The following is a 27953-nucleotide window of genomic DNA, read 5'->3' on the forward strand; positions in this document are numbered from 1 at the left end:
GTACAGAGTTATATGGACTTATATGGACCTAGTTTAGGCAAATGGTTGATGTGGTTATGGACTCGAAGGTGCTGCCAACTCTAAGATTCTCCTGTTTTAACCCAGGCAGGAGCTTGGGGTGGATATTCTGGTCTACAGGATGCAGCTGAAACGAGTGTCCGTGGACAGAGCTGTAGGTGCACACTGATGCAGCTGAGCTGAAACAAACTCCAACGGGTCAGGGACCGAAGGCCATCCGAGCAGATACCACAAAGAGACTCCGGTCTCGTCCGCTACAAAGCCACTTGCATGACCGCCTCCTTATGTATTTCTCTCGATTTCCGACCTGTAACCTTAATACAGCTTCGCCTTCCACAAATGCTGCCGAATGTACTGTCTCCTTCTAACGCACCTTACCCCGAATTACCGAGCCGCCCAGCCCGCCCCTAACGTCACTTTCACTTCCGGCAAGCACCGGAAGCTCGGCCTGGCTCTCCCTCAGGTGTTAAGAGGCTGCTCCTTAGCAACGCGACTTCGGGCTGTAAATAGACATCGGGTAGAGGTGGCTTACGCTAAGCTGAGCGAGGATGTGCGTCCTCGCAGACTGGATTCTTTGATTTGCATGCTACTGGTTGCTATTTTATTTTTCACGTCTTTGGAGCATGCTACTACTTTCAGTAATGCCAGGATTCCAGCAGATTTAGTGCTCCGGTTCAGGGCAATCAGAGAGGTTGGGCGCCGAAAGGGACTGCAGTTGCTTTGAGGGGAGAGTTGAGCAGAAAAGGACCAGTTGCATACAGACAATCCATTGAAAGAACAGATCTGGTAAGTATTTTATATGCTAATTTCATGATGAAAATGGACAGACCAGTGAAGCACCGTCATCGCTCTAGAGCTAGTTATAAAGTCCACACTATAAAGCAATAACATTAATTGAAATCATGGCTACCTATTTCATTATTAACAATCAGCTTTTACAACTGCTGCCATTGTTATTTAAATATTTACATCATTATTAAAACTTGTTTTTATATAATTTTTATGAAGTAATATGTCCCAAGATAACAAATGTTATTGAGAAAATGTTGGCAGCCCAAAGGACTGATAACCAGAATAGGTATGTTTAGAATGCATTTTAAAAGAAGGGAAGCTTTGATAATGAATTCCATTAGTTGGATGGCTGAAATCATTGGAGCTTGTGAGTGGATCGGTCAAAATCTGCTAATGGGTAAGAGGAGCTCAGACATCCCAGGGAGAACTAAATGAGAAAGTGAGACTAAATGAACTTGAAATCTTGGAGAGGATTTTTTAAACCAGTCTTTGTGAACTAAAACTGAAAGGTTGAAGGTTCCTCACATTGGCACCGGAGTGGTCATCTCAAAGTTATCAAGATGTATTTAAGTGATTCATTAGTAAGTAAGCTGGTGACAGGATGGAATTGGTGAAGTTACAAAGGAGGATCATGTGATATTGGAAATGGAGGGAATATTGGAATATTGGAAGTTTTGATATGTCATTGAATGATCGACAAAATAGAGAGACAAAGAATGGTTTGGGAATAAGTTACTTGCACATTGCAGGAACTAATGATGATAACCTTAGTGTTCTCAATGTTTAATTAAAATAAATCATTTCTTATCCAGAGGTGAATGTCAGATAAACATGGGAGAACGTTGTGCCATTCAGTTATAGAGTTGAGTGTGGCAAGTGTTGAAATGGAACCTACCAAGTTGCACAATGGAGAGTTTGGGAGACTTGGATCTAAAGAAATGGCAGGTTTTTTTTTTGGCTCTTTAAAAATGCCAGATGTAGTTTGGGTAGCATTCCATTCCATAGATTCATATACTGAAATCCAGTTTTGCAGTCTAGTGTAGATACTCACTGTGCATCAATGATGGCCATTTGGCCAGAGCTCTTGGAAATAAAAGCCTATTTGAAAGAAGACTAGATTTTTTCCAGTAAATACAGTGTCTGACCCTACTGCTTGGAAAACGCTTGTTTTGTTAATAATGTCAGATGAGAAATCTTACTTTTTTCAAAACCAATCCTTTCAATTCATTTGTATATTGTACCAAGTTTTTAGAATCCTGTTTACAAATATCAAATTGTTAATGTGATTGAATTTTGTTTGGTAACAGAAACATTTAAATTAATTTAATTAATTATGCTAAATTTGGATGTGGCTGGGGAAAGTGCTCGAAATGGATGGAAGTGAGACTTATTGGACAAGGGGAAAACAACATAAAATTAAACAGAAAAGATTAAAGCAGAAAGCGGGAGAATTGAAGATTGAAGCCAATTCTATGTCAATACTTAAAAACAACTCAGGCAAGTAGTTAATGCAAAGAAAAATAACGGTAAGAACAGTGTGTGTTTTCTTATTCCTTATTCTTATTCTTATTCCTTATTTTTGACTCAGCTGTATTTTGAAGATAGAGTGGTATAATGGGCTGTGCTGATCAAACCCATGCAATTCGAGTGTCCAGGAGTTGTGGTAATAAGTATACAAGCACAATAAAGTAACTTAAGCCTAATTTATAATCATAAAATAGAAAATAACAAATAAACCACACAAAATATTATGTAGTGAGTCATAATGATTTCAGGGCTCATGATTCTTAGTCACCACTTGATTGTCGCTGTTGTTGGGGGAGCTCCGAATTCTGATTCACTAGTGAAACCACCCCGAGTCCTATGCACCAATTGCAATTTCCAGCCCAGGAGAGCTCCAAAGAACCCAGGGAAAGGTGCTCCAATAAGTATGAGTTCCACGCACATAGAGAAACTCAGAGATCAAAACTCTTTGATCTTTTTTCTCATGTCATTAACTCAGCTTGGTTTGTTTCATTCAAACAATACATATGTCCATTAACACCATGTTCAACGGTGTTCAGTGGTAGACACTTTAATGGTCACTTCTTGTGCACCAATGTTTTGGACTTGCAGAAGGGCATTAATTTTGCATATTAAGCCTGTATCCATCAAGCCAATTTGACAGACTCCAAGAAAGAATCCATCAGCCGAGCTGTCAAAGTGACCAACAGACATTCTCATGTTAATGGTGCCTGAGACTAAGAAATAATCCAGCTGCTATCAACAAACATTACAGATTAACAAATCTACAGTGTTTACTTTGTATAGTGAGCTCACAGAGTTAAGTTGTTGTTTTGAACTGTTAAGACATTCATTCAATGGTTTACAAAATTTGATAGAACGCAAGTGGTAATTTCTTCATTTTGCAAGTGTTTGAAAATTTCCACAGGAAAATCTGTATTTATTTAGTAGCCCAAGAATTTTGATCAAATTCTAGTTCAAAACCAAAAAGAAAGAGATAAATTTCAAAATAAGTCATTTATAACTTGTGGAAATTCATAATTACTTGTGTCATTCAGGTGCTGTCAGCTATAAATCTTCTCAGCTGTTGTTGTGCTTTCTGTTAAGTATCTCAAGAGCATCACTGATAGGCATCTGGGTGAAGGCTCATCTCCTTCTAGCATTATGTGTTGCAAGGACTATAATGTGGAGAATAAATCCAGCTTCAAATCTCATTTAAAAATAAAGTACAGGCAGTCCCCGGGTTACAAACGAGATCCATTCCTAAATCTGTCTTTAAGTTGAATTTGTACGTAAGTCAAAACAGGTACATACGGTTCTTATTTAGCGTCAGTTAGTCAAATGTTTGTCCCAAGCAATAACGTTAGCCTATACTCTATCCTTCAATGCCTTATGCCCTGGTGCACTTTTTTTCTCTTTTGAAATGTAGGTCCTTTCAAGCATAAGCCAGTCTCATCTACATTAAATATTTGGTCTGGCAAATAACCTCCCTCCTCAATAATTTCTTTCAGCATTTCAAAAAAATCACTCGCAGTATTTACATCGGCACTTGCTGCTTCACCTTGCACTTTAATATTATGTAAATTTCCCTCACTTTGAAACGATTGAACCAATCCCTACTCACAACAAATTCTTCATCACAGAGTGCAATAGATACGGGATGGGAATTATCAATTCATAATTTTAACTCGTTTACTGTGTCCGTCAACGGAATAGAAACAGAAACACTGCTTTCATCAGGGCAGGGCCTTTCAAATGCTCGATTAAAATTGTTCCGATCGTTGACCAACTGTAGTCTAATGCTTTTCCAATGACCGATGGCATTTCACCTCTTTTTAATCGCTTTATTACTTCCACTTTATTTTCAATCGTGATCGTGATTATTTTCGTGGATAGAAATACTGCGGATTCAGAGCTGCGCCAGGTCCTAATGTCCACCGCACTGAGACAGGTTAAATAAGGTCCGAGGTTCTGCTGGGTCCTCAAGACCACCGAATTGAGACCGGTTAAATAAGGGACTTGAGCATCCGCGGGGGCCCCGGAACCAATCCCCCGTGGATAAGGAGGGCCGGCTGTAACTGTTACTGAATCTGGTGGTATGGGGCAGAAGATCCCTGTGCGTCATTCCTAATGGCAGCCGTGGGAAGAGAGCATGGCTGGTGGTGGGTTTCCTTGCTGATGGATCTGCTTGGCAGCACTCCTTGTAGAAGTGCTCAGTGGGAGAGAGGTCTTTGCCTATGATGGACTGAGTTGTATCCACCACTTTTTATAGGCTTTTCCATTCCTGGACATTAGTCTTTCTATACCAGGCCATTGTGCAAGAAGTCAGCATATTCTCCACTGTCCATGTATAGAAGTTTGTCAAAGTTAGGTGACATGCTGATTCTGCACAAACTTCTAAGATAGTAGAGGTGCTGTTGTGCCTTTTTTGTAATGGCACTTGTGTGCTGGTCCCAAGACAGTTCGTCTTGTATGATAAAACTAAGAAATTTAAGATTATTGATCCTCTCCACCTCTGATTCTCCAGTGAGAACTATCTCGTGGACCTCTGGTTTCCCTTTGTTGTAGTCAATAATCAGCTCTTTGGTTTTGCTGATGTTGAGTGAGAGGTTGTTATTGTGATATAATTCAACCAGATGATCATTCTCTCTCCTATATGCCAATTCATCACCACCTTTGATTTGGCCAGCAACAGTGGTGTCATCAGCAAACTTAAATATGGCATTGTAACTGTATTAAGTTGTAGGTCTAAAACAATGGAGCAAGGGGCTAAGCACACAGCCTTCTGGTGCCCCTGGGCTGATGATAATTGTGGAAGAGATGTTGTTGCCAATCCATACTAACTGGAGACTGCAAATGAGAGGGGTCCAGTTGCACGAAGGGGTATTGAGGCATAGGTCTTGAGGCTTAGTGATTAGTTTTGAAGGAATTTTAGTGTTGAATGTTGCAGTTTTCATATCATGCAGTGACGCATCTTGTTAAGTTGCTCTCCACTGCACATCTGTAGAATGATGTAATAGATGTGCACAGATGAATATGTATTTATGCAGGTCCTCTGATGAGACCTTGAACATGGCCCAGTCCACCAACTCGAAGCAATTCCATAGCTGGTTCTCTGTCTCCCATGATCATCTCTTTGTTGTCCTTGCCTCTTTCATCTCTGTGTGTATGCAGATAGGAGATGATCAGATTTCCAGAAATGCAGTCTATGAATGGAGCAGTAGGCATTCCTAATGTAGTGTAGCAGTGGTTAAGTGTTTTATGTCCCCTGGTGCTGCAGGTGATATGCTGATGGTAACTGGGTAGAGATTTCTTCAAGCAAGCCTGATTGAAGTCCTCTGCGAGGATGAGAAAGGCATCAAACATTCTCAGCTAAAATAGTTATCACTGAAGATACTGTCATTGCAAGTTGGCACAAACAAAATTCCTGGATAGGTATGATTTTTAATGGTTTAAATATATTTGAAACCCATCAAACTGTAGACATTAGAAAGGTGAATTTGAAAATAATCTTATGGCAGAGAAGTTCAACATCTGTGGAAAGAAAAAGATATTTACAAAAATCAAAAGTTATGGGAGAAAGGCAGGAAAGTTGACTCGAAACAGCCATAATTCCATGATTGGTGGAACCTGTTAAAAGGCTGTATGGCTTACTACTGTTTCTATTTATGATTTTAACATTCAGAGTTAAAAACACTTCATCAGATGTGGAGAAGTGAGGGAAATTAGACTTAAGTTGCTGAGAAGTTGCTGTGGAATGGTTGAGCAAAGGGAATACAATGGATTATGATTAATCGGAGCAGCTGTTTATTTGGGGCTACTCTTCAAGAACAAAAACTAAATCAAGAGAATAGCTGGGATTCCCTTTGTTTATTTGAGAGACTATGCTGCTTAAATGGGACAAGAGACTGTTTCTAACTAGCATCAGTCGTGTACATTTGCATGGCTGTTGGACACTACTTCATGCTTACAGCAATCAGTTTTTAAATAGAGTCAGTTACATGTGTTTGCGTTCAAAAGGCAGTAATTTTGTCATGAAAATAAGGAGCAGGACAATTCGGAACCATTTTGTTCACTGCGGTTTCAGCATTCAGGCTTGGAGATGCCTGAAATGGCCGGGACCGAAAGTGAAATGATTTCACTACTTCAACAAGTTAGGAACTATAAAGGTATCGACAATCATCTTGAACTTTGCAATGACAATGAAGATTTGGAGGATGCAATTGTCTAAAACATTGTGTGAAGGCAGTCCATTATCTTGACTACATGTCTGCTGATTTTCTTTATTTACAGTCAATCTAAAGAACACGGCAGGTGAATACCTCTGTCAATAACTGTTAGGAACTAATGCACAGTTTTATAGTACTGTTGATTAACTGGTAGTGTTATAATTTGTTCTGTGTTTAATTTAAATACATAAATTGCTCCTCAGTTAAGCAGTAGCTTGTCTTTTTTTTCTTTTAACGATTTCCATGAAACTTCAGTTAATTGGGGCAGCTACTTAATTGGGCCAAAATGTACTGGTTCCAATGTGTCCCGATTAACTGGAATCCACTGTGTCTCAGATAATACTCAGCCAGAATTACCAAGGTTATGCTATTGTTTGTGGAGCTATCTGGTTGAGAAATTAGAGAGAAGTGAGAGAAAAAGCAAACAAAAGTATTACAACCATGAAATGCAGGTCCGATCAGAGCTATTGTTCAAACCTCAGACCAAAAGGAGATTATGTAGCAGATTAGACAATATCTCTGGAGAGAGGGGGGAAAGAAACTAAGTTATTATCTATCAATATATCACTGTCTGATTCTCCCTGTCGTCAATGTCATTGCCCACCATATTCATATTTTCTTACAGCTTTTCTGTTACAAAAGTGTAGTCATCCAGCAGGTTATGAACCTGTGGCAGATCACCTTACTTTGGGAAAACAACTGTCACCTATTCAATGAATGTGACCAATCCACTCTAAATGTTGTTAGTATATAACTGAATGAATCTTGATGGGCTAACTCACTCCTGGACCTCTATATTGGTAACCTTCCACCACAAGAAGATGTATGAGATGTGTTTATGCAACAAATTGAAATTGTTATGCATTTTTATATGCCTTTCATTTGGTGTCTGAGTCTTGCTGCTAAACTTGGTAGACTCTAATTTGGTATTCACTGTCAGGGTGCTTAACTTGGACATAGCACTTAGAATTTGCAATAGGCAATTTTGGTATCAAATGACCAATAGCTGGCACTTGATGAGCCCACATATGAGAAGTTCTCAACAGCTTCCAGTAATGTATTTAAGTTCTTTAGCATCAAGCATTACGAGATCAGTTTCAGGAAAACTGAATGCAGAATTTATGTTTCTTAACCCAAGGTATTCTTCACTGGATGATAAGTGTAAACCTCTACAAAAGACATAAAACTGCCTACCAACTTTCATTCTTATCAATAATTGTATTTGCCAACTCAGCTCCAGTGACCTGGGATCAATATTATAGTGGGTGGCATTTGGGTGTCCTCCTTTCTCCTAATTTTCTGGTTTTCTCCTACATTCCAAAATATGTTGGTAAGGTAATTGACTACTTATTTTAAATTGTTCCTAGTGTCGGTTGGTAGCAGTAGAAATAGTTGGGGGGTGGGGGAAAGGTTTCTGTTGGATTTGTAAATAATAAGTTGGAGGGAAAAGTGAGATAACATAATGGGAATGGTGGTGAATACTTTTAGCGTGAATTCAGGTGTTTGCGGTATTCGCGTGCTTGGCAACTAGCTTGCAGGTGTCGAGGTGACATTCTCAGTGCACAGTTGTTGGTGTTTCTCTGTGGGAGGGTTTGCATTTACATAGGCCCCCGTTTGCTTGCCTCAATCTTGATTGGCTACCCATTCAGTTGACCTTTGAATTCTATTGGCTCAGGTTTCTTTGGCTCTTAGCAGTTCATCTATTTTGATATGTTTGTTTATGAAGTTATCAGAAGAGAGCCATGCTTCTAAAAATTCTCATGCCTACTTCATGTCGGCCTGTGCCAGAACCTCCAAGGTCTCTCAGCTAGTGCTGTTCTTCTTGGTCTTCAGGTACTGAGATCAGCGACAGTGGATCATGCCTCTGTCCCGCCAGTTTAGATTTCTGTAAACAGATTGAGAGTTTGCATCCTTTCTGGCTGACATAGTTCTTGTTGCAGTTTCCACAGGTGATCCTGTACACCTTATTGCTTTTGTCGGTTGTCTTTACTGGTACCTTGCTTCTTGAGTTTGTGACCAGTTGTGATGCCGTGAGGTTTGAGCAGTCACATTGTCATTTCTGATATATTCTTGAGCATCTCCAAACTTCAGGACTGGGAAGGGAAGCAAGGGAAGCACTTACTAAAAATACGCCGGAACAGCAAAATTTCACCCATGAAACTGCATCAGGAGATGCTTACTAAGGAGAGAAATTCAGACTTTACTCAAAGTGCATTGAAACGCACGACCTTGTCCTACATCAAGAATATCTCAGGAACTGCAGGGTGAATTCTATCATATTATGATTGCTTTCTCCTAATGGTTCCTTTACCTTATGCTCCATAATCAAATCTGGTTCATTACACAACACCCATTCCAGAATAGCTGATTCCCTAGTAGGGTCAAACACAAGCTGATCTGAAAAGCCATGTCGTAGGCATTCTACAGATTCCACCTCTTGCAATCCAGCACCAACCAGATTAACCTAATCTACCTGCATATTGAAATCCTCCATGATTATTATAACATTGCCTTTTTCTCAATCTCCTGTTGTAATTTGTACCCCACATTTTAACTACTGTTCGGACGCCTAGATATCACTCCCATCAGGGTCTTTTAAACCTTAAAATTTCTTAACTCTACCCACAAGGATTATACATGTTCCATTTACATCTTCCAATCCTCTGTCACCTATTTCTGAAAAGGGTGCTTTACTGTACCTCTGGGGTATTTAAGTACTGTATTCCACTTTTCCCATAATCTAATGCTGAGTGTGTTACAAGTTTTCTGTTAAGTTCCTTGAAAGTATATCTGTTGTATACAGAAATAACAAATTACAATTTGCTATTTATATATTTAAAATTGAAAATCTCAAGATCTATCACAAACAAAAGAAAGTCTGCAGATACTGGAAATCAAAGTAATAGCCCTGATGAAGGGTCTCGGCCTGAAACATTGACTGTTTACTCTTTTCTATAGAAGCTGCCTGGCCTGCGGAGTTCCTCTAGCAGTTGTATGTATCACAAGATATATACTGTATTCCATTAAAGTATATCTGATTCAATTAGAATTTATTAATGTTTAAAAAATGTCATCACAGGGCATTTGATGCATTTGGGCATTTTATCAGCGATGAAGTGTTTTGAGAGTTTAGTGATGAAACATACCAATTCATGCCTGAGAAACAACTTGAATCTGCTCCAGTTTGCCTACTGACACAACAGATCCACAGCAGATCCCATTTCATTGACTCTTCACTCAACCATGGAACATTTGGACAACAAAGATGCATACATCAAAATGCTTGTCAAGAACTACAGATCACCATTCAGTACTATCATCCCCTTCAAACTAAACAAGACTTTGGCCTCTGGCTCCTTGTTCAATTGGATTCTCGATTTCCTCACTTGCAGACCCCAGTCAGTTTGGATTGGCAACAACATCTCCTCCACGATCTTCCGCAGCTCAGTTGCATCTGGGGTGCCAGCAGCCCCCTCCTTCCAGAGAATCGCAAGATCACTATTAATTCGGGTCTCGGACTCAGGAAATGAGAGACAATGCAACGGTTTTGGCCATTGTTCTTAGAGACACCTGTGTGAAGTGCATGTCCCTGCTACATGACAGCTACCATGGATATGGACACCCTCGGGCAATGTGGGGGTGGGGATTGCATCACCCTACGTTGATGGACATCTACAACTCTGCAAGGCAAGATAAAAGGGGACTGCAGGAGGCGGTACCCCAGCGACGCACCAGAAGGACACCATCACTCAGTGCTCCCGTGCTAACGGGAAGCCATACAAAGCCACGTGCATTCCGCCTCTCCTTTGCCTGGGGAGCGGGTGGCTGATAACACCGAAAGGGACTTCAAACTAACAACGGGGAACCAACGCTCCCCTGATTCAATGGATGCTTCATAAAGACCCGGCAAGTCTTTTCTTTTCTCACCAATCTCTCTCTCTCTGTTGCACCACGTGAAACCCAGTGATTCCCAAAAGGCTGAAGCCTGCAGACTTCTGAGTGACTTTTATATTTCCAACGGGCAATATATTATCCCCTAGACAACAGTAGAGCTAATTTCTTAATGATGATTATTACTATACCCGCGCTTTAGATTGAGTATTGACGACGTGCATTATCTGAATGTTTGTATTAACCTTACTTTTGTGCCCCTTTATAAATAAAAGCATTTGAAAATAGTGACATCAGACTTCAACGGACCTCTCTATCTTTGCTAGTAAGTTATCCAGTTACGGGATACGTAACAATTTGGGTTTCTCGTCTCGGGATTTGACACCAAATTGGGAGGCCAGTGAATCGGGCTTGTAAGTCCAAAACTTGAATCTGGTTATGCGGGTAGCCAGATGGGAAACCAGCAAAGATGGACGTGGGTGAATTTATGAAAAACCCGACTGTGGGGGCGCTAGAGGCAGCCACCAAATCAGACTTGTTAAATTTGGCGAAGGTGTTGAACCTCGCAGAAGTGAGGTCGTCCATGAAAAAGCGGGAGGTCCGAAGGGCCATAACTCAGTATTACATTGGGAAGAATGTGTTTGAAGCTGAGGTATTGGAAGATATCCCTGAAAAGGTACCATCAAGTGGGACGGTTCAGTTAGAGGTGGAGAAATTAAGGTTGGAACATGAAATTAAGTTAAAAGAGCTGGAAGCGGCTGAGAGAGAAAGGGAGCAGGCGTTCCACCTAAAGGAGCTAGAGGCGACCCGGGACCATGAGCTCCAACTAAAGGGGTTAGAGGTGAAAAAGGAGCAGGACCAAGCTGAGAGGCAAAGACAGAATGAAATTCAGCTGAAGGAGCTAGAAGCACTCGAGAAAGAGAAGGAACGGGCCGAGAAAGAGAAACAGAGGAAACAAGTCTGGGAGATGGAGAAGATGAGGAACGAGCAAAGAGATCAAGGGTTAGACCGAGCGGAGCGGTTTAATGTTAGTAGGGAGTTGAGATTGGTACCCCCATTCGAGGAGACAGATGTTGATAGTTATTTCTTGCTTTTTGAAAAGGTGGCAGTAAATCAGAAGTGGCCAAAAGAGCAGTGGGTGACGTTGTTACAAAGTGTGTTAAAGGGGAAGGCCCAACGAGCATATGCGGCATTGTCCCTGTAGGAGGGAGAAGCGGAGAATTATGCTGAGCTAAAGAAGGCCATTCTCCGGACTTACGAATTGGTCCCTGAGGCCTATAGACAAAAGTTTAGAAATTTAAGGAAAGGGTGGAATCAAACGTATACCGAGCTAGCCCATGAGAAGGGGGTGCTCTTGGACCGTTAGTGCACCGCGGAAAGGGTGGACGAGGATTATGGGCGTCTCAGGGAGTTACTTTTGATTGAGGAATTTAAAAGTTGTGTTCCGGAGGAGATCCGGATGTATTTGAATGAGAAGCCGGATAAGTCCATTTCAGAATTTGCTAGGTTTGCGGACGAATATGTCCTAAGCCACAAGACAAAGTCTTCCTCGAATAAAAGTTCCCAGAGAGACCATGGGAACGATCGAGAAAGTCTGACGAGTGAGGCAGAGGTCCCACCGGGAGCTAGCGGTAAGGTTGAGGGGGAAAGGCAAGACGGCCAGAGGTTTCCGGGTTTGACCTGTTTTAATTGTGGAAAGGAGGGGCATATTGCATCTCGATGCTTTGCTCCGAGGAAAGAGATAGGAAGAGGGAAAGCCGCAGTCACTATCGGGTGTGCCGTGGTAATCAGTAAATCGACCAGAGAGCCGAGGGTAGATAGAATACGAGAAGGCTCTGAGTATTGTCTGTCACACGGAACCGTGTCTGTGACGGAGGGAGACACACCAGTTCCCGTACGAATCTGGAGAGACACGGGGGCTGAGCTGTCGCTGATCAGCAGTAAGGTACTAGAATTTGGTCAGAAAATGGGCATGGTAAAGGTAGAAGGAATAAATAAAAGGATAGAAATGGTGTCCTTACATAAGGTCATTCTGGATTGTGAGCTGGTGTATGGATCAGTTGAAATAGGGGTGCCATCAGAATTCCCGAGAGCTGACGTGGACATCCTGCTTGGGAACGACTTAGCAGGGGGTAAGGTTTGGTCAGCAATGCTGCCGACCTGCCGACCGGTGAGTATGGTGGCCCCGCCCCTAGCGCCCAAGGACTATCTCGCAGGCGCGGTCACTCGCAGCCTGTCGAGAGAGGCAGCTGAGAACGAGAGCAGTTTAAATCTGGCCAGTTTTGATTTGGCCGAGATGTCTTTGCTGACCCTGTGCCACGAGGGTTTAGAGGGTGGTAAGACGAAGAGTAGTAAAGTGAGAGGGGGTAAGGGAGAGGAGGTAGATCTGCCCTTAGCGAAGAGAAAGGTCCTAGAGGCAGGAACTAAAGATGAGAAACAGATAAAGCTGTTAAACGGTCCAGAGTTGGACATGGATGATCTGTCTGGTTTGGCAGAATTGTTTGAAGAAGTTGAGAGTTTAAAAGGTGTTCCCGATAATGAGATGAGGGCAGTCCTAGATGGAAAGGATACCCTTGCCTCGAAGAAGTCTGCTGAAAAGGCCGAGGAAGTTGTTTCAGCTCGCAGGGTTGCGCCTTCCCCGCGGGGGGGGGAGGGCTGCCCAGAGAGTAACTGGGAGGATCGGGGGGAGTTAGAATTTGAAAAAGGTACGGGTGTTGAAAGCCTGGAAGAGGCCAATGTCCCATTTGAATGTGTCCAAGATGGGGATGCACGTGGTGCTGTACCTGGTAACGGAGCTCGGAAGAAGTCTGAGGTATTTGATTTAGGGAAACGGGGCGGCCGTCCTTGTGGGTCAGATAGACTTGGTTCAGTGGAAAAAGGGGTAACCTTGGTAACCGTGGGAAGTGTGAGTTCCCCAGTGTTTGTATTTGAAGGTGGGTTCAAAGTTAATGCAGAATTTAAGAATGGGGGGGATGAGGATTATTATTGAAGGAAACGGAAAGTCTGTAGTTCCAAAATCGAAGGAAGAAATCTTAAACCTGGCAGATCGCTCACAGAGTGAGCCGGGAGATAGCGGGCCCCCCCACTCTATTGTTATGCCAGGATGGGGTTCAAAATGCTACTTGAACGAAGAGTTCGAATTAAAAACCCATATCCTGAAGGGTACTGATAAAAGGGCCAGCCACCTGGGTAAAATTAAAGAATTGGGTGGAAATGGTCTAAGTTTGGGGCATGGTGTTGATAAAATAACCCCGATGAACGAGGCGGTTGGGAGTCCACCACGCCAAAGTACTCAAGTTCCCCACGGGGGGACTCGCCGGAAAAGGGGTGACAGTTAATGGGGATGCCATTTTTAAACAGCAAAGCAGGTCGAACGGGGTTGCGCCAAAGCCTGCGAATGATAAAGACAGCCTCTTTGGAGACCTGCCGGTTAAGTAAAACGACCGAAACGATTAGTATTCGCATAAACTTTTGTAGATGATCACACCTCCTTAGTTCTGTTACTGAAGAAAAAAAAATAGGTGGTTATTGAATTGAAGTCTGATGCTACAAGACTTTAGTACGGTACATGATGTTAAGATATTAAAGAAAGGGACACTGTAATCGTTAACTGTTTAGATACTGACTTGAATGTATAACGGTAGTACTCAGTAGTTAAAAGAAAAAGCTTGGGTATTGTGTTAGATTAAAAATCCTGTAAGACTCTGTACAACTCCGTTTTTAACCGCTGGTAAAAAACGTTTTTAAGAGGGGAGGTGTTATGAATGTACCACAGCTCTGAGGGGCCGAAGGGGTGGGAGCAGCCCCCTCCTTCCAGAAAATCGCAAGATCACTATTAATTCGGGTCTTGGACCCAGGAAATGAGAGACAATGCAACGGTTTTGGCATTGTTCTTAGAGACACCTGTGTGAAGTGCATGTCCCTGCTACGAGACAGCTACCATGGATATGGACACCCTCGGGCAATGTGGGGGTGGGGATTGCATCACCCTACGTTGATGGACATCTACAACTCTGCAAGGCAAGATAAAAGAGGACTGCAGGAGGCGGTACCCCAGCGACGCACCAGAAGGACACCATCACTCAGTGCTCCCGTGCTAACGGGAAGCCATACAAAGCCACGTGCGTTCCGCCTCTCCTTTGCCTGGGGAGCAGGTGGCTGATAACACCGAAAGGGACTTCAAACTAACAACGTGGAACCAACGCTCCCCTGATTCAACGGATGCTTCATAAAGACCTGGCAAGTCTTTCCTTTTCTCACCAATCTCTCTCTCTCTCTCTGTCGCGCCACGTGAAACCCAGCGATTCCCAAAAGGCTGAAGCCTGCAGACTTCTGAGTGACTTTTATATTTCCAACGGACAATATATTATCCACTAGACAACAGTAGAGCTCACTTCTTAATGATAATTATTACTATACCCGCGCTTTAGATTGAGTATTGATGACGTGCATTATCTGAATGTTTGTATTAACCTTACTTTTGTGTCCCTTTACAAATAAAAATGTTTGAAAATAGTGACATCAGACTTCAACGGACCTCTCTATCTTTGCTGGTAAGTTATCCAGTTACGGGATATGTAACACACCACAAGGCTGTTTGCTTAGTCCCTTGCTCTATTTGCTTTACACTTATGACTGTATGGCTAAGCCAAGCTCCAATACCATATTTAAGTTTGTTGATGACAGCACTCTCGTAGGCAGAATCAAAGGTCGTTACGAAACAGCATATAGAAGGAAAATTGATTGAAAATGTTGCTGAGTGGTGCCATAACAAAAATAATCATTGTCAGCAAGACCAAGGAGCTGATTATTGATTTCAGGAGGAGAAAACTGGAGATCCATGAGCTAGTCCTCATTGGGATCAGAGGTGGAAAGGGTGAGCAATTTTAAGTTCATTGGTGTTATTGTTTCAGAGGACCTGTCCTGTGCCCAGCACGTAAATGCAATTATGAAGTAAGCAGGGCAGTGCCTCTGTTTCCTTACGAGTTTGTGAAGATTTACCATAACAACCAAAACTTCGACAAACTCCTATAGATGTGTGGTGGAGAGTATGTTGCCTGGCTGCATCACAGTTTGACATGGAAACACCAATGCCCTTGAATGGAAAATCCTACAAAAAGTAGTGGATACAGCCCAGTCCATCACAGTTAAAGTTCATTGAGCACATCTGCATGGAGTGTTGCCGCAGGAAAGCTTCATTCATCACCTGCACCATGCTCACACTGCTGCCATCAGGAAGAAGGTACATAAGCCTCAAGACTCACACTACCAGGTTCAGGAACAGTTATTACCCCTCAACCGTCAAGCTTCTGAACCGGAGGGGATAATTTTACTGAATTTCATTTGCTCCATCACTGAACTGTTCCTACAACCTATGGGTTCACTTTCAAGGATTCTTCAACTCGTGTTCTTGATATTGATTGCTTATTTATTATTATTTTATTTTTCTTTTTGTATTTTCCTTGTTTGTTGTCTTTGCACACTGGTTGGTTGCCCTGTTGGTGCAGTCTTTAATTGATTTTATTATGGTTATTGGATTTATTGAGTAAGCCTGCAAGAAAATGAATCTCAGGGTGACATATATACTTCAGTAATTTACTTTGAACTTGAACTTTGAGCATTTTAAATGCAAAGGCAAATCTCAAAGGTGGTATTATTTAAAGCACTTGCATAGTAATCCATGATTGTAGTCTGCTCATACTATTTACCCAATTAAACCAGCTTCCATTGCAATGTCAGGCTATTCCTCAGTAATCCATTAAACCATTGTTATGGGACTACAAGCCTTCATCTGATCTTTATTTGTGTTTATGACTAGAAGCTTATTAGTGAAGAGAATTATTTAAAAATATTATACACTTGAAGAAAGAAGTTGCTTAATTCTGAATTCTGTACATTACATTTTAAAATTTAACTCTTGATATTTTTAACTAGGTCACCTGGAGTCAAGATCATGGGTCTTTTTGACAAACTAGCTGGCTGGCTTGGTTTAAAGAAGAAGGAGGTTCATGTGTTGTGTCTAGGGCTGGATAATAGTGGAAAAACAACTATTATTAATTACTTGAAGCCTTCAAATGTAAGTTCTTCTGTGCTTTCTTGTATGGATTATACAGTAAAATGAAACTAAGTGCACATAAATCTGTATGTAACTTTTCTCTCTAAATTATACACAATTTAACCACTTACTCTTCTGTCTGACAATTTTTATTTCTTTACTTGCTCTTTCTGTACACATTATTCATCTAGATTTCTTACCAGTCTGTCAATTTTCTTGTTTCTTATTTGTTTTTATGTTCCTATCTTACATTGATTTCTTTCATTCATTTACCTGAGTAATTTGTGGATAAAAATCCCACTTAAGGGACAATTGCATTATCAAACTGTGGGTTAATGTGCTCTGGAAGTTTTGCTTAGAGGATTAATATAAGTTAGAAAATGTTAACCATGATACTTTTAATATTATTTCTTGTTCATGTATGTTAAATTAATATTCGAGGGGTGATTGATAAGTTCGTGGCCTAAGGTCGAAGGAGTCAATTTTAGAAAACCTAGCACATTTATTTTTCAACATAGTCCCCTCTTACATTTACACACTTAGTCCAGCGGTCTTGGAGAAAGTTTGGTTAATAACTCATTTCCTTCTACCTTAGGCCACAAACTTATCAATCACCCATCTGTGGACACTTTCTGGAGGTCCAAGATCTGTATGCTCCACGACCGCTGAACTAAGTATGTAAATGTAGGAGGGGAACATTTTGAAAAATAAATGTGCTAGGATTTCTAAAATTGACTCTTTCTACCTTAGGCCACAAACTTATCAATCATCCCTCGTACAAAGGGGATGATGAATCTGAGACATTCGTTAATTTTTTCTAGATATAATTTAGTTTTTTTTTAATTTCTGAAGTGCTGATTCTCATTTAATTGCCAGCAGTCCTTTGGTATCAAAGTCTCTTTGTTGCGGCATCCAAGTGGCCAGCCTCGTGTTTGAGCCCAGACAGTAATTCCTTTGGGCAGTTCCTTTGTGTGTGCCATCATTGGTTAAACTATACTTGACATTACCTCCAAGGTGAAATAGTGTCTCTTTGGCAGAGAAGTAGTCACCCTTTGACTAGGTTCTGGTGGGCTTTTTCGCATTCTAGTTGTCAAGACCAGTAATTAAATGTAGAATATTTTATAATAAACCATGGGACTTACATTTGAAGAATGATCATTGATTTTAACCTTGGGAAAACAATAATCATTTTCACATATTAAAAAAATCAGCAAAGCACACACAATGGAATCAAGTGATTCTCTATTTGAGTATGCCAAATGAATGTAAAATCGTTTGTTTTTATTTCAACTTTAAACATTATATTGTCAGAGAAATGGTGTTTTTACCATTTGGGTAGTGTATTTCCAATTAATAGTGTGTGCTAAATATTTCTTTACACCCACTATAAAATTTATTTTGATTTACTAATGTGGTAAAATACTCTGTGGTATGGCAAATGTGTGAAGAGAAAGACATTGAGATTGTTAGTACCTATTTTGAGGGTTGGAAGCATGCTGGAGCTCTGAAATAACATTATGCCGTAACATTTACGTGAAGTCATTAGCATGCTTATACATTTTCCACCTGAAGAAGATTATCAGTAAAATTAAAACTGAGCTGCTATTTTGTAGCTCAGTACTTCCAGCTGCCACTTTCTTTGCAAACTTGAACATTGAACATTGACGTCGACTAGTCAGGAACAGGTTCTTCATCCCAATATGCTGTATGAACTAGTTAAATTAGTGATCCAGGTGCCCATATAAACTAAAATCACTTATGCCTACATGAAGTCCATATCAAGATTGTTTAATGTGATTTACTATACACAAGTATAAAGGAGAAGAAAACAAATGTTACTCCAGATCCCATGCAGAAAAAAAAACTCAAAATATAAAGAACGCAATAATAATTTTTTTTTAAATACACAGTAAATACAAACGTTTGTATATATACACAGGCTAGCTTACATACATTTATTGCATGTCCATAAAGTGCACTAGGCCATGTTGAGCAATGAACTGGAATTGATTAGAGAGCTTAAGTTAAAAGAACCCTTGGGGGACAGTGATCATAATATGATAGAATTCAGCCTGACATTTGAGAAGAGAAGTTAAAATCAGATATATCAGTATTACAGTGGAGTAAAGGGAATTATAGAGGCATGAGAATGAAGCTGGCCAGTGTTGATTGGAAGGGGACACCAACAGGGATGATGGCAGAGAAGCAATGGCTGAAACTTCTGGGAGGAATTTGGAAGGCACTGGATATATACATCCCAAAGAAGAAGTATTCTAAAGGCAGGACGACACAAACATGGCTAAAAAGAAAAGTCAAAGTCAACATAAAAGCCAAAGAGGGGGCATATAATAGAACAAAAATAACTGGGAAGTTCTTAAAAACCAACAATAGCAACTAAAAATGTCATAAAGAAGGAAAAGATGGTATATGAAGGAAAGCTAGCCAATAATATTAAAGGAGGATACCAAAAATTAATTCATATATATAAAATGTAAAAGGGAGGTGAGAGTAGATGTCAGACTGCTGGAAAATGATGCTGAAGGGGTAGTAATGGGAGACAAAGTAATGGCAGATAAACTGAATCAGTATTTTGCATCAGTCTGGAAGATATTAGCAGTATGCTGGCAGTTTTAAGAGTGTCGGGGCAGAAGTGTGTGAAGTTGCCATTACTCAGGAGAAGGATCTTGAGGAAGTTGAAAGGTCTGAAGATAAATAAATCACCTAGACCTGATAGTATCCGGGTTTCGAAGAATGAGGGGTCACCTAATTGAAACCTATCAAATGTTGAAAGACCTTGAAAGAGTGGATGCGGAAAGGATGTTTCCTATGGTGGGAGAGTCTAAGACCAGAGGACATTTAGAACATAGAAAACCTACAGCACAATACAGGCCCTTTGGCTCACAAAGCTGTGCTGAACATGTCCTTACCTTAGAACTACCTAGGCTTACCCATAGCCCTCTATTTTTCTAAGCTGCGTGTACCTGTCCAGGAGTCTCTTAAAAGACCCTATTGTTTCCGCCTCCACCACTGCTCCCAGCAGCCCATTCCATGCACTCTCCACTCTCTGCATAAAAAAAAACAACTTACCCCTGACATCTCCTGTGTACCTACTTCCAAGCACCTTAAAACTATGCCCTCTCGTGCTCGCCATTTCAGCCCAAGAAAAAGCCTTTGACTATCCACATGATCAGTGCCTCTCATTATCTTGGTCACCTCACATCCTCCGTCGCTGTAAGGAGAAAAGGCCACATTCACTCAACCTATTCTCATAAGGCATGCTCCCCAATCCAGGCAACATCCTTATAAATCTCCTCAGCACCCTTTCTATGGTTTCCACGTCCTTGCTGTAGTGAGGCAACCAGAACTGAGCACAGTATTCCAAGTGGGGTCTCATCAGGGTCCTATAAACCTGCAACATTACCTCTCGGCTCTTAAACTCAATATAATTCCTCAAACTACTGGGAGATGAGTAACTCCTTCAGCCAGAGTGTGGTAAATTTGTCAAATTTATTGCCACAGGTGGCTGTGGAGGCCAAGTTATTCGGTACATTAAAGTTAGAAGTTGATAGATTCATGATTAGTCAGGGTTATGGGGAGAAGGGAGGTGACTTGGGCTGAGAGGGAAAATGGATCAGCCATGATGAAATGGCAGAGCAGACTCTATCACCAAATGGCCTAATTTTGCTCTTTCTTTTATGGTCATGGTCTTATAAGGTGACTGACTGTGTGTACATATGTAATCCTTGTTAGGGGATAAGCTAATGCTGGTGATGCATTGGGCAGTTTTGACTGCACTCTGAGAACCTTCATGTCTGCCTCAGTGCCATATGTCAAGGTGCTCTCTAACATGCATTTGTAGAATGACATAGTTATGGATGTGCAAAGTCCAGCTCTCTTCAGCCTCCTCATAAGGCAGAGGCATTGATGAGTTTTACGAAGGGACTCCTCATTTCAACGAATGCTGCCCAACCTGCTGAGTTCATCCAGCTTGTTTGTACGTGTTGATGAGTTTTCTTGACTGTGTAGGATGAGTTCTAGGACCGTGAGAGGTTGAGTTTGATGTACACTCCCAGCAGTTTGAAACTGCTTGCAGTTTCCTCTCTTGTGCCACCAATGTAAAGGGATGTGTGAGGGTGCGAGTTCTTCTGAAGTCAGTGACCATCTCCTTTATCTTGTTGACAGTAAGGAAGACATTTTTTACCCGGCATCAAGCCTTTAGCTTTTCCACTTCCTCTTTGTAAGCTGTCTCATCGTTGTTGGTGATGAACCCCACCACTGTCATGTCATTGGCGATCTTGACAATGTGATTTCTCTGGTGCTTGACCATGCAGTCACGTCTAAGCAGAGTGTAGAGCAATGGGCTCAGCACCAGCTCTGGGGAGCACCCATGTTCAGGATGATGAGGAAGGAGGAGTGGTTGTGCATCTTGATTGTCTGAGGACTCTTCATTAGGAGGTCCAACCCAGTTGCACAGTGGTGTATTTAGACCGAGAAGTAGGAGTTTGTTCACCAAGGTCTTCCATTTCCTTACATTTTCTACATATTCACATGCCTCTCTAAGAGCTTCTAAAACACCTCTATTGTATTCGCTTCTGCCAATAGCCTTCCACCTACCCACTACTCTGTGTATATTAAAAAAATCTTACTCCACACATCTCTGCCTCTCACCTTAAGTACAGGGCCTCTAATTAAATAAAAAGATACTGGTTGTCCACTCTATGTATACACTCTGTGTATGAAAGAAAAAGCTTGCCCCACATATTACCCCCTCTTGCCTTAAATACAGCCCTTCTAGTGTTGGACATTTCAACTTTGGGGGAGGGGAAATACTGGCTGTTCACTCCATCTATCTCTTTAATAATTTTATTAACTTCCCTCAACCTCAGCTACTCCAGAGAAAACAGACCACATTTGTTCAACTTGTAGCATATACCCTCTAATTCAGGTAACATCTTGGTGAGTCTCTTCTGCACCTTTTGTAAAGTCTCAGCATTCTTTTTGTATTATTAATTGACAAGATTCTGGTATTAAGTCCATTATTTTATTACCTTTCCCTGAGTGCTGTTGATGTAAATTGTCTGCTAGGCCATTGCAGAGGGCAGTTATGAGTCAATCAATATAATATAAATGTTCACTTAAATATTCAGTAAGTGCACCACATTTCATTACCAAAAGGAGATTAGTGAAAAATCTGTATTTTACAACAATCCATGTTGCTGATTATATTGGTTTTAGTTAATTCACAGAATTTAAAATCCTGCAGATATCAGATACTCATGGCCATGGATACAGTATTAGTTCACATTCACCTTGAAGAGCAAAAATTATGTAGATTAGGACAAGTTGTTGGAGAAGATGAAAATCCACCTAAAGTTAGCACTCCTTTCTGAACATAAATTAGGGATTATATGTGAAGTATGAACATTTAAATACTAGCACACCCTCAAAACTGATCAATAAACTTCAAGACATAGGCTCTGATATCTCCTTGTGCAACTGGATCCTCAGTTTCCTCACTTGCACACTCCCGTCAGTACAGATTGGCATCATCTCCTCCACAATCACTTTGAATGCAGGTGCACTATAGATAGGGCTGTGAGCTTAGCCCCCGCTGTACTCACTTTGAGTACTGTGAGGCTAAGCACAGTTCCAATGCCATATTTAAGTTTGCTGACGTCAGCACTGTTGTTGGCCAAATCAAAGATTTGTATATAGGAGGGAGATTGAAAATTTGGTTGAGTGGTGACACAACAACTTCTCAATCAATGTCAGCAAAACCAAAAGAGCTGATTATTGATTCAAGGATGAAGAAACTGGGGATCTGTGAGCCAGCCCTCATTAGGGGATCAAAGACGAAAATTTTATAACCCTTAAATTTCTTGGAGTCATTATATTAGAGGACCTTTCCTGGGACCAGCACATAAGTGCCATTACAAAAAAGGCACAGCAGCACCTCTACCTTCTTAGAAGTTTGCGTAGATTCAGCATGTCATCTAAATCTTTGACAAACCTCTTTAGGTGCACAGTGGAGGGTATCCTGACTGGTCGCATGATGGTCTGGTATGGAAGCACTAATGCCCAAGAGTAGAAATGCTTACGAAAGGTTATGGATAGAGACCAGACCATCACAGGAAAAGCCCTCCCCACCACTGAGCAAACCTAGAAGGGGTGCTGCTACAAGAATGCAAAATCCAGCATCGAGGATCCCCCCACTATCCAGGCCATGATCTCTTCTCATTGCTGCCATTAAGAAGGTACAGAAGCCTTGGGTCCCACACCACCAGGTTCAGGAACAGATATTCCTGAACCTGGTGGTGCAACCAGTTGGAGCATTCTAATTGGATGCACCACTGTCTGGTGTGGAAGAGCCACTGGATAGCATTGTAAAAAGCTGCAGAAAGTAGTAAACTCAGTGAGCTCCACCATTGGCACTATCCTCCCCAGCATCCAGGGCACCTTCAAAAGGCGATGCCTCAGAAAGGTGGCATCCATCATTACAGACCCCCTATTGCCCAGGGAATGTCTTCTTCTCTTCACTACCATCAAGGAAGAGGTACAGGAGCCTGAAGACACACACTCAATGTTTCAGGAACAGCTTCTTCCTGCTCACTATCCGATTTCTGAGTGGACAATGAACACTACCTCTCTGTTGGGTTTTTTTGCTCTCTTTTTGTACTACTTTTTATACATGTCTCGGTAAGCATGCCCGACAAGGGTACTGGTTGGGAAAAAACAGATGGTAAGCCGCAACAGCACGCCAATGAGAAGGGGTTTTATTTAGTTCTAGATGGGGGAGAAGAAGCTCCCCAAAAGTTGTGAAGAAAAAAAGGGTTTACAAATCGACAAATGAAAACAAACGTATAAAAATTTACAAATGTACAGAGGCTTTCTCCATGACACATTTTGTCTTTTACTTTCCAATGTAAAATCCTGTCATCAGCCGTCAAATCCTGTCTCCACACCCCTCAGCAAAGCTAAACTGAAGGTTTTAACTCTGTTTGAGTAAGATGTAGTGTGCCTGCTCCCCGTAACCCAGGCATTATTTTAGGATGCCCCAAACTGTCCCTCAGGTCTTTTGGGGCTATTCTGCTGCCTACAAACCTATGTAACAGCGTGAATGAAAATAAATGAAACTGTTTTGAATGCCTGTGTCTAAAATCCTTATTTTTATGAGTTATAAACCAGTAGAGTACGTTAACCAAAGGGATGCTTTGATTAGCCAAGCTAGTGATTGTTTTACTGTTGGAATATGTAAATAGTGAACTCCCAAGATCTACAGAGTGGGAGGGCAAAGTTTGTGAACTACTGGGGAAACTAGACTAGGGACAGAACAAGGAGGAGTGACTAACTGGGCAAGTGGGCAAGGTTAGCAGGAGAATTTGCATTGCCAACCTGGTCTGTCACAACATACTTATTGTGGTTATAGTATTTTATATTATTATTATGTATTGCAATGTGTCAATACTGTAAAAACAACAAATTTTACAGCATTTGCCAGTGGTATTAAATCTGATTCTGATTATTATCCTTCAACCATCAGTGTGGATAACTTCACTCACTGAACTGATTCCACATACTATCGACTCAGTTTCAAGGATTCTACAACTCATGTTCTCAGTATTAACTATTTATTCATTTATTATTTGTACAATTTGTCTTCTTTTGCATATTGGTTGTTTATCAGTCTTTATTTGTATGTAGTTTTTCATTGATTCTGTTGTATTTATTTGTTCTACTGTGAATGCCTGCAAGAAGATGAATCTCAGGTGACATATATACTTTGATAATAAATTCACTTCAAATAAGAATCTCCAATATGGAACCAGTCTACTGTAGTAAACATAACTGCAGCATCACAGCAGAGCAAGAACTCTGTTGCAAGTGACCATCAAGGGGACCCTGGCAATGATTTTTTTTTTATTCTGGTTCCTTCCAGTTGGTCAATCAAGTAGACTTGATTGGTATCATATTCACCACTTTAAATATTCACTCGCTGCTCACTAGACTACTGTGACAGTGGTATGGACCACCTTGCCAAAGTGTATTCTACTCTATCTCCTAAGTGCCTCGATTTGTACCAAAATGGAAAAAGGGCAACAACTACTTTGGAATACCAGCAATTGTAGCTTTTTTAATGCTATTCTGACTTGAAAATTAATTACTATTACTTCTTCATTGCTGGACAAATATCTTGGAATTACATAGATAGAAAATTTTAATCTAAATTAAATGCCTTTAAATGCAGATCTAATGTACTGTCACCAGTGGTTGCCATTTTACCTTTTCTCTGCTACTGACCACCATCTTGGCCACAATACAATATTGAAAGCCACCATAACCTCACTTTATTTATTGGAGCATGCTGAATTACATACTGCAACCAAGTTATGATCTTTATTCATTGCCTTGTGGTTCCCCTCAATATTCCTTTGCCACTCTTTATGCTCCTACCTAGGAAGACTGGGTGATGGCAGATAGCTGGAAAGTTGCAGTTGGGAGAGTTTAAGCAAAACTGGGGATGACACCAGCACTAACACTGCTTGAAAAGAAGAATTTGGTCTTCAGCAGGAGTATTGGATAGTATAAAAGAAGAAAGCAATGCAGAATTACATCAGAGTAAACAAAGAGACTACAAAGAATAAAGAGATGGGTTTAGAATGCATCTGAGGGAAATGTGGTGAATATAGTGAATTGTAGGAGTAAAAAACTTAAGTGAAGAGTGGGTTGAAAAACAGATTATCATTGAATATTTCTCATTTATAAAATGTTTGGAAAATTACATCAGAGTAAACAAAGAGACTACAAAGAATAAAGAGATGGGTTTAGAATGCATCTGAGGGAAATGTGGTGAATATAGTGAATTGTAGGAGTAAAAAACTTAAGTGAAGAGTGGGTTGAAAAACAGATTATCATTGAATATTTCTCATTTATAAAATGTTTGGAAAAGTTGAAGGAAGAAAGATGATAGATTCTCAAAGCTGATTAAGAAAGAAATTGCTATGCTGTAGCGAGGGGATGTCCTTGAGATGATCGATACAAATATACATTTGATTTTGAGGAGCAAGAGAGAGTTTTTGTGCTACTTTGGGTATTTTGCAGGACATCAAATTGGGAGAAATTACAAATGTGCAGGATATATAGAGGTGTGATTTTGGAGGCTATCATTTATCCCAAATTGATTGGAATAGTAAGGTTAAAAAAATTACTGAAATGTTTTTAAAATTTGCTTAATCGGTATATTGTTGGCCCAATAAGGAGTGGGGAAGGCCTTGTTAGGTCCATTTCCAGGGGATGAGGTGGACCAAGTTAAGCAGAAAAGTTTAATTGTTGGCTATTCACAATTCACTAAAGCCTTAATTCTGTAATAGGGATAAAATTCCAAAGGACTGGATTTGTGTTCACTTGGACAGGCAGCGATTGATTAGGAATCACTTTGTATGGAGGGGAGAGGAGCACAGCCTGATTGCCCACACTTTGGCAAATCAGACAGAGAAGGGGTGGGATAAGGGTTGCTCAGCAGGCGTCTTTGATGGTTGTGTAGCAATGGTCAAGGGTATTTGGGCCACTGGTGTGACAGGAAACATGCTGGTAATATTTTGGGAGTGCACTTTTGAAGACGGTCTGTTTGAAGTCATTGACAATGATAAAGAGGGCATTAGAGTATCCCATTTCATATCTGTTGTCCATGGAGTATAGTTTATTGGAGTGTTGGTTTCATGTCCGCCTGAGGTGGGATGTAGCCTGCCATCAGAATAGCTGAAGTGATCTCCTGTGGCACACAGTATGAGTAATGCTTTACTGTTTCTTTTAAATTTGAAGTTGAGTGAGCAACTTGCTAGGACTGTAACATCTAAGCACCATGAGATATTCATTAAGAAGTATATCTTTTCACCTCTAACTTAGCCCAAAGATGCTGAATAGTCCATCTAGTGAATTGAAAGTTCTTCAGGCTGTATGGAGCAGTCAGGTGAAGCAAGTGTAAGCCATACTTCAGTGAGATATAGCACACAGCAGTCTTTCCATTCTCTTTGGTTGCCCAGCCTTGCCCTTAATTCACTAACATTGTTCTCAATAGCCAGGTGTTAGCTAGTAATATACTTGGGAGGCGGGGGTTGAACTTGACCCCACACTGTTTCAGCTTCACCTGCAGTCCAGCCCTCTTACCACACTTCTGGAGTAATAGATTTCATCAGATCTTTATTAGTAAACAGTTCAAAGTAAATTTATTATACCATAAGATACAGGAGCAGAATTAGGCCCTTTAGCCTATCAAGTCTGCTCCGCCATTTCATCATGACTGATACAATAGATTCACCACTCTCTAGCTAAAAAGATCCCTTCTTGTCTCCATTCTAAAAGGAAGCTCCTCTATTCTGAGGCTGTGTCCTCTGGTCTTAGACTCTCCCACCGTAGGAAATATCCTCTCTACATCATCTCTATCAAGACTTTTCACAATTATTGAATTCCTTCCCCCCCCCCCCCCTCATTCTAATTAATTCATACAGGAAGACCACAGAGAGTGTCCTGCCCAGCTGCATCACTTTTTGGTACAGGAATTGCAAGACATCTGACTGAAAGTCCCTACAAAGTATTGCGAGAACTGTTGAGAGCATAATCAGGGTCTCTGTTTCACCTATCAGAGATGTCTACCAAGTATGGCAAGCCCTTAACATTAAGATATGAACTGTTGAGATAGAAAACAACTTCTTACAGGTTTTATGACTACTGAATGACTGCCACCACCCAGGTCTCATCACATAGGAAGCACCAGTCGTGTTATACTGTTTACTTTTTAAATTTGTGTCATAAATGCACTTTATTATTTGCTAATTTATTTGTGGTAATATTACTTTGTGTTGTGTGGTGTGAATTATATGTACTGTGTTGTGCACCTTGGTCTGGAGGAGCATTATTTCATGTGGAGGTATACATGTTGAATGACAATAACTTGAAGTATAAAGTAAGTAGAGTATCTGAGTAGAATATGCTATTTGTGGAGCCCAGAGTGCACCCGGGCTGTTGGTGAGTGCAGAAGAGCTGTTGCTGCCAATCCATACTAACTGGAGTCTGCCAATGAGGAAATCGAGTATCTATTTGCATAGGAAAGTACCAAGGCCCAGGTCTTGAAGCTTATTGATGCATTTCGAGGGAATGATACTGTTGAGTGCTGACATATGCATCTTCATTGTCCAGGTGTTCCACAGACTGGGGGTCCACATCTATAGTTCATTGAAAGTATGAACATGAGTCAATAGGGTGGTGAAAAAGCATGTCGTACTTGTTTTAGGAGTTCTTATTTTCTTTTGAGGTGACTTTGAGCATATCTTTGAACCTTTTCTGTCCACCTGGTAATCTCTTTTCATTACAATATATGAAAGGGGATCTGCGGCCTGAGTCTGATGTTGGGTTTGCAAGTGATCAAGCTAAAAGAAGTATACTGCATGTAACCAGGCTTAACTTTGAGG

General features: G+C 40.9%; 1 protein-coding gene across 1 annotated transcript in view; it reads left to right on the plus strand.

The window, feature by feature from the left end:
• The first annotated feature begins 458 nt into the window (after nt 1-458).
• Nucleotides 459-27953, plus strand: part of arl6 (ADP-ribosylation factor-like 6) — a 66089-nt gene continuing 38594 nt past the window's right edge. The window contains exons 1-2 of the mRNA XM_059968218.1: nt 459-804; nt 16368-16509. Of these exons, the coding sequence (XP_059824201.1) occupies nt 16387-16509 (123 nt within the window). The 5' untranslated portion in view covers nt 459-804; nt 16368-16386. The remainder of the gene's footprint in view (nt 805-16367; nt 16510-27953) is intronic.

This window comes from Hypanus sabinus, chromosome 4, assembly GCF_030144855.1.
Source record: "Hypanus sabinus isolate sHypSab1 chromosome 4, sHypSab1.hap1, whole genome shotgun sequence".
In the NCBI taxonomy this organism is placed as follows: domain Eukaryota; kingdom Metazoa; phylum Chordata; class Chondrichthyes; order Myliobatiformes; family Dasyatidae; genus Hypanus; species Hypanus sabinus.